Source organism: Sinocyclocheilus anshuiensis, unplaced genomic scaffold, assembly GCF_001515605.1.
Source record: "Sinocyclocheilus anshuiensis isolate Anshui unplaced genomic scaffold, SAMN03320099.WGS_v1.1 scaffold94, whole genome shotgun sequence".
Classification (NCBI taxonomy): domain Eukaryota; kingdom Metazoa; phylum Chordata; class Actinopteri; order Cypriniformes; family Cyprinidae; genus Sinocyclocheilus; species Sinocyclocheilus anshuiensis.
The window spans coordinates 46,396-54,661 of NW_015546049.1; the positions used below are offsets into that span (position 1 = coordinate 46,396).

The 8,266-nt window shown below is 34.7% G+C and overlaps 1 protein-coding gene across 1 annotated transcript in view; it reads left to right on the forward strand.

Annotated features, from left to right (window-relative positions):
• pcca (propionyl-CoA carboxylase subunit alpha) overlaps positions 1–8,266 on the forward strand; it is a 56,198-nt gene that overhangs the window by 20,287 nt on the left and 27,645 nt on the right. The window contains exons 8-12 of the mRNA XM_016500253.1: positions 1,750–1,786; positions 1,886–1,964; positions 2,794–2,896; positions 5,811–5,905; positions 7,539–7,689. Of these exons, the coding sequence (XP_016355739.1) occupies positions 1,750–1,786; positions 1,886–1,964; positions 2,794–2,896; positions 5,811–5,905; positions 7,539–7,689 (465 nt within the window). The remainder of the gene's footprint in view (positions 1–1,749; positions 1,787–1,885; positions 1,965–2,793; positions 2,897–5,810; positions 5,906–7,538; positions 7,690–8,266) is intronic.

The window sequence follows — 8,266 nt, forward strand, 5'->3', positions numbered from 1 at the left end:
TGAGGAAAAAAAATTAACTTAAATGATTTTAGCAAATGGCTGCAATATAACAAAGAGTGAAAAATTTAAGGGGGTCTGAATACTTTCCGTACCCACTGTATATGTGTGTGTGTGTGTGTGCTCGGTTGCAACACATATAAAAAAAGCTCTTAACCACAATAAAGCTACATATCAGTCCTTTAAGATGTCTTTAAACTCAATTCTCTTGTCTCCATTCCTTTTCTCCCTCCCCCATCCATCTCCTCCTCCTGCCTGCTGTTTAAATGGCCTTTAATGGCCGTTTTGACACTTCCTGAGCTGATAGGGCTCTATAAAGCAAAGATGTGCCGCATGATTCTCTGACTGTATGGGCATTACCATCTGTGAAAACCTCCTCAACGACCCTGATAACATCAGCAAACTGATCACAGTCTGACTCTCACACACACGTGAACATCTCTCCTTTAGTCCCTTCTGCTGGATTTCTCACCTTAGTTTAACTTCATTTAATGCTGGTGTAGAACTCTGCTGTTAATGTATTTTGACATCTGGTGAGAAAGAACATTTCAGTGATTGTTTTCACTATTTTAATAATTGTTTGTAAACAATTATTTTGTCTCCGTTTTCAGTTTGCAGTTGCATAATTGCAACAATTTTTTAAAGCAATTGAATATGACCTATTGTCACTAAACGTGTTAAAATGACTTCTAACAGCTTGCAGTCTGAAAGGAATCACAGCAGCATTTTTGGCAGGAAAATATTTACAATTTGATTCTTTCAGTGTGCAAAAAATGTATAGCATGGTCATTGCCCACTGTTTTAGATTAAATGTGGCAGTCTTCCAAGTATTTAATATAATTTATTTATTTATTAATTTCTAATAATAAATTAATAAATAAAAAAATTATAAATGTATTCATTTCTAATAATAGATTAATACATTAATAAATTAATTAATTTATTAAAAAACGTATGTTCCAGAAATGTAACAGTGGGCCTTAATGCTCATTATTTTTTAATGTTATTTATCAAAGCACATTAGGTAATTCATAGATGAACTGTTCCAAATGAATTCTTTTGAAGCGTAGTGATACTTTTATGCAGTTGCAGGTACTATACAAGTATAAGATTTGAATAAGGGTTTCTTCAAGTCACTTCAGTTAATGGTGTGTCAGGTGTTGATGCATTATTATTTTAATTAAAACAAGCCAATTTCAGTTCTTTTCTTTTTTGTTACACTGTTAAATGTTTTAGATCATATTTAAATCAAATTTAAATCACATTTAAAACCATTGTGCATTTTTTTTACCCTTGCCTTCATGTATTTTTCCTACTTTTGTAATTATAGATTTTATTGTTAAACCCTTGTCCCAGAGCCAGACTCATGGATTTTCCTCCATCATAAAATGATTAATTACATTCAAAATCGTAATAGTGGTCTTTTAGAAAATAAACTCAGATCCAAAAGTGCTCATAGCTGAAGAATCAGTCCAATCAATCGCTTCAGTCTTTTGGTTTCATAAGGTTAAAACAATTGAACATAATTATTATGAATATGAGTTGCTAATCGGGTGACTTTTGGTCGAATCTGAACATTTAACATTCAATCACAAAAACTGTCTAGGTAATAAAAACTATTATGCTATGTTGCTCCCCCTGCTGGATAAGATGAGGAACTGAATTGCCTTACATGCTGCAGGCCACATCTCACAAACAGATATGCATTTACTAAGCAAGGTGATGTTTATTTATTTTATTTTATTTTTTCAGGATGCGGAAGAGGCTGTGAAAATTGCAGGAGAAATTGGTAAGAATCATTAAAATGGCAACATTTTATAATATTTTTCATCTATCAAGAATAAGGTAAAGTGATAAATAACGCAGAGTTTGTGTCCATCTCTTGAAGGCTACCCTGTTATGATAAAGGCGTCTGCTGGTGGAGGCGGTAAAGGGATGAGGATTGCATGGAATGATGAGGAAACCAGGTGAGACATGAGAAAAGCAGATTCAGGGATGCTTTGAAGCAGATATCAGTACCAGCTGAGACCCTGTTAAGTAAGTTTTCTTTGTAGAGAGTCAGTCTGAGGTTCTTATTCAAGCATTTCTAAGTTTTATTAGACTAATTGGTTAATGGGGAATGGAAACAAAGTGACCAGAATGTTACATTATTGTTTTTAATTTGTTCGTCCACATATACATGTATAAAACTAAGAGACACACTGTACATACACAAATCAACCCTTTGTTTAGATTCTCTCTCTCTCTCTCTCTCTCTCTCTCTCCTTATCTTCCTGTGTTCTTGAAAATATTAATAAAAATGTCAGTGGAACATGTTGCTGTAAATTGTGTCTTTTATTGCCTTAAGCTGAAGCCAGGCTTTTGTTTAAGCTTTAATTGGATCTTGAGAGGCAAAACAGTCACTCAAACAATTCGGTGAGACCGAGACAGAGAGAGAGAGTGAGAGTCCTCATAGATGCTTATCTACTAAAGAGGAAGCCTCTTGCCACAAATGTCAAGTTCCCTTACAACAGCCACAGATCCAGCCAGTTTAGCCAATTGAAGCAAGATCTGGTAGTTCACAATCAGTTATTCTCTCATTTCTCTATAACTAGGCATGAATGGTAGTTACTTCTAAAGTTAATAATAAAAAAAACTTATAAATAACTATAAACAGATGTTAATAACAAACATGGGGTTTGAATCAAATATGAATAAGAACATGCAATTATTATTTTTTTTAAGATTATGAATTAAAAATGTTGATTATTATTATAAAGCGATGAAGTCTTATGAAGTTTTGATATTTTGTTTCAGGGAAGGCTTTCGTTTTTCTTCCCAGGAGGCAGCATCTAGTTTTGGAGATGACCGTCTGCTTATTGAAAAGTTCATAGATAACCCCAGACATATTGAGATTCAGGTATTTACTGGACAATTGCCACCTTGTGTATATACAAACTTTTATGAATGCTTTAATAATATTAGAATAGTAGTGTAGTCATATATTTAAAGACTCAAAAATATTAAATAAATCCAAATTATATTTTAGTTCCTTCAAAATATTATGCGTAGATTCCAACTAGATTACACTCTGGGTATTCTTTCAGCCAGGTAAATGAGATATCCACCTTAGATGCTTTTTTCAGTAGTCTTGAAAGAATTTGAAAAGTTTGGGATAAGAAAGATTTTTTTAAATGTTTTTTTGTCTTTTGCTCACCAAGGCTGCATTTATTTAATAAAAAATACAGTAAAACAATAATGTGAAATATTGTTACAATTTAAAATAACGGTAACACTTTACAATATGGTTCATTAGTTAACATTAGTTAACTACTTTAGTTAACATGAACTATTTCTTCGCGATGGTGCCGATGTTGATGGCTGCCTCCGTGGCGTGCTCCGCAGTCGTTTTTATGTTTTTGTTAGTTTGTCCTGTCTTTAGTTATATCCCTGCAATCAGTTTCACCAGAGACAAATTGCTGGACATTCGGAAGTACACACCACCTGATATTTCACCGGTTTTCGATTATTCTGATGTTTTGCTGGACAATGTAGTCGGGGGAGCCGCGGCGCTGATCAAACGCTTCAGGACGCGCAGACGGGGGAAGCGAGCCGGCGCGCTCGTGAAGCTAAGGCAGCGCGGATTCAGAACGCCGTTGCCTAGCATCCATCTGGCGAACCTCCGCTCTCTACCCAACAAAACGGACGAACTCCTTCTGCTCTCCTGGACAAATAAGGATTTTTCAAACTCTGCTGCTCTGTGTTTCACGGAAACCTGGCTGAAAGACGCCATTCCGGACATTGCCATCTGGTCGACGCTACAGAGCTCTGAGCACCAGAACGGCCAGACACAGGAACAGTTTCTTCCCTCAGGCAATCCATCTCATGAACACCTGACAATAACTGTGGAACACACACTATTTATTCACTCATACACTTATTTATCTAACTCCCATACTCAGTCCACATTTCAATTTGCACATAATATAGCTGTATATACAACTGTCTATTGTCATATACCTGTACATACAATTGTCGATTTGTATATTTTTATTCCTTATTTACTAATTTTTTTAATTATTTTAATTTTTTATTTATTTAAATTTTTTATTATCTGTGTTTTTTGTTCTGTCACTGTCATTCTGTTACACTGTGGAAGCTTCTGTAACGAAAACAAATTCCTTGTATGTGTAAACATACCTGGCAATAAAGCTCATTCTGATTCTGATTCTAAGCATGAACAATACTTCTACAGCATTTATTAATCTTAGCTAATGTTAATTTCAGCATTTACTAATGCATTTTTAAAATCAAAAGTTGTGCTTGTTAACATTAGTTAATGCATGTGAATTAACATGAATTAACAATGAACAACTGTATTTTCATTAACTAACTAACAAAGATGAATAAATACTGTAATGTATTTTTCATTGTTTGTTCATGTTAGTTAATACATTAACATTAACTAATTGAACCTTATTGTAAAGTGTTACCAAAATAACTGTTACTAACCCCAAACTTTTGAGTGGTAGTGTATCTGCTGGACACTCGTAGTTAAAAATAGCCTCAGCCTGGCTCATGAATAGTAATTAGATGAAACCAGTTTGACCACCCATAGTTGTAACCGATGGCTGAAAAGCAGTTAAATGGGCACTAGCTGCATTGAGACCAATTCATTCAGTTTAAATACAAATTTCTTCACTAAAACAAAGCAGCTAAAATATAATAATTAATGTCCAAAATATAGAATAGAATAGAATTTGTAACTGTGGTAACACTTTAGTATAGGGACCAATTCTCACTATTAACTAGTTGCTTATTAGCATGCATATTACTAGCATGTTGGCTGTTTATTAGTACTTATAAAGCACATATTCTGCATGACCATATTCTACAGCACATCCTTAATCCAACCCAATACTTAAACTTAACAACTTACTAACTATTAATAAGCAGTAATTAGGAGTTTACTGAGGCAAACGTTGTCGTTAATAGTGAGAACTAGATCTTAAAATAAAGTGTGACCGTAAATGTTTACAGTTTAAATTAACTTTCACCCAGACATTTACATTTATGAATTTTCGCTTTTATCCAAAGCATTTTCCATGCGCATTTTTATCAGTCCTTGCTTTCCCTGGGAATCGAACCAATGACCTTGGCATTGCTAGTGCCATGCTCTAATGTTTGAGCTTCAGGAAGGCCCACAAAATCATTCTGTTTATCAAATTAATGCTACACTTGGATTACCTTCTAGGTTGTAGGAGGTTATTTTTAATTGGTGTAGTGGTTAAGGCTCAGGGCTAGTAACTAGCAGGTTGTTGGCTCTATCCTCAGAGTCTTGAGTTGTCATTGTGCCGTTAAGTAAACAGCTTAACCTCAGGTTGCACGTTCTGCTCAACTAATTGTAAATAAAGCTTCTAGATTCAGTAACATTACTGGAGCTCAAACAAAAAAAAACAAGGCACTAGCAACGTTAAGGTCGTGTGTTTAATTCCCAGAGAATGCATAAATGGATAATGTATACCTTGATTGCAAAGTACGTCACTTTGGATAAATGCTTGTAAATGTTACAAACCTGTAAATGTGATTAAATTCTAGATTATAAAGCTAGATGCATGACAAATACATCATTTACTCTGTTGTGTAGTTGTTTTTGGAAGAGTCTGGATTTTGAACCATCATATTTAAGTTCTTTCCCATTTTCCAGTGTGACTCTTTTACCGTATCTGCATCTTTCTCTACAGCAAAGATTATGTTGTCTACAGTGATGTGGGATTTTTTTGAGTGGGAACATTTCAGATATTTCTGCTAATGGTTTCTGTTGTTGTTTGCAGGTGTTGGCGGACAAACATGGCAATGCTCTGTGGTTGAATGAGAGAGAGTGCTCCATTCAGAGAAGAAACCAGAAAGTGGTGGAGGAGGCACCCAGGTTTGAGCAGTTTTTTTTTTAACTGAAGTCAACCTGAGCGTTATTTTGATGCACAAAACAATTTTGATGTTTTGATGTCATTGTGGAAAAACGGGGAAAAATATGCTATACACTAGGGGTTTAACGGTACACGTATTCGTATCGAAAATTTTCGGTATGGGTCTTTCGGTTCGGTACTCATGTGTACCGAACAATTACAGCATTGTTTTAACCACTGCATGAGTGGAACTTCATTTGAAACTTAGTTTTATATATTGTTACTTTTGATAAGAAACAAAGTCTCATCTTTCAAATTATGTCCATTTTATTCAGGAAATTCAAACAATAAATGCCTTTTTGACACTCTTTGTTGTGGCGTGACAGATCGCTGTATAAAAGCCTCAGTTCAAACGGCAGCGCAGAGTGCCAGTGAGCGCGATCATCCCTTCCTCTTTATCATTATAGTTTTAACGCAAAATAAACACGAATGAACATCTCATGCCTCAAGTAATCGCTCAATCAGTGTTTTAACTGCGGAAAGATGGCAAGAAAACAGCTTGTAAACAAAACGTCACATAGCATTTCATTTACCTCAGGCACATACTGTCCACAGCTCGTTAGTGTGCTCGAGAAATGAAGTCTAGAGAAGAGCATTTATTAAATTAAATATTAGACTATATACTCATTATATTTTACCTTACCTGTTAGTGATGTCTTAATTATTTAATGTATGTTTAAATAAATCTGTTACGAAACGAGTTATGAGAGCCACTGTGTAAATTAATATATTTCAACAACAAAAATAATTTTTATAATTTAGAAGTTAATTTAAAAACTACGTTATGTGCAATTTACGTTTGCATACTTTTTTTAAGTTGAGTGTTGATTTAATGTGTTTAAAAATAAATAGTAATTCAATTTAAGTTTGGGCTCTGTTGTTAATTGTAAACTTATAGTAACGTAAAAGTGCTTCCTATAAGCTGAGGTAGATTTTTATCCCTAAGAAAATGTTAATTATAATTGAATTTATTTAAAGAAAGAGCAATTTGTTCAGTGTATATATATATGTGTTTAGTTTTTCCCCCTGCTGTACCGAAAACGTACCGAAATATGACATCAAAACCAAGTTACGTACCGAACCGTCATGTTTGTGTACCGTTACACCCCTAGTATGCACATATGACTACACTGTGTTGCATAAAAATTTATTTAATTAAATTATTTCATTTATTTAATTTAATTTAATTAGTTTATTTAATTCAATCATTTAATTTAATAAAATACAAAATAAAAAAGTAAAATTTAAAGATAAATATCCAGTACAACAAGTAAAGTAACAAGAAAATGATACAGTTAAATTGACTTGACCTGCACTGGCTTCTAGCAGGTAAACAGACGTTTTTTTTCACGTTTCAGACAGATAACAGCCGAAGTGAAAGTGGGCTTAATAGTGAAAGCAGTATAGCACAGGGCTGTTCAGAAAACGGTTACCTGCTACAGCACAAATAATTTTTTTAGCAAAAAGTTGAACCAAAAAGTAGGCAATACTGGGAAATAGAAAAGTGAATTCCGTTGAGAGCTGTGTGCAGACAGTACACTTCCAGCCTTATGCAACAAACTACATTGCTATGTTTTAATTCGTATGTCTGGTTAGCACCTTTCTGGACCCAGACACCCGGAGAGCGATGGGAGAGCAGGCCGTATCTCTGGCGAAAGCAGTGAAATACTCCTCAGCTGGCACTGTGGAGTTTCTTGTTGACACCAAGAAGAACTTCTACTTCTTGGAGATGAACACACGTCTACAGGTTTGTATGTGCATGATTATGTTTGAAACACACCCTTTTTGCTTTGTTGAAATATATGTTTTTGAAATGAGGAAAACCACAAGCAATTAATTATATTATAGCCTATTTGGGTGGCTTTTGTATATTGTGTTAAAGTCAAGGCTGAGAACCACTGCTATTGATGAACCGTAATATCTATTTTTTATTTATGTTTATGGAATAATTAAGTGCTTGTGAAAGAGAGAGAGAGAGGGACCTTTAGTTTAAAGGGGTCATATGATGTGATTTCAATTTTTCCTTTCTCTTTGGAGTGTTAAAAGCTCTTGGTGTATAAAGAAGATCTGTAAAGTTGCAAAGACTAAAGTCTCAAATCCAAAGAGATATTCTTTATAAAAGTTAAGAGTCATACCTCGTTTATAATGGGTTTTCATGTTTATGTCTAGTCGTTCCGGCCGGGACACGGCATCACAATATGGTAAGGGACGAACATTTCCGTCACACGCTTGAGGTATTCGGCCAATCACAACACTCTGGATAGCTGGCCAATCAGAGCACACCTCGCTTTTCAGACCGATGAGCTTTGTAAAAATCGATGCCT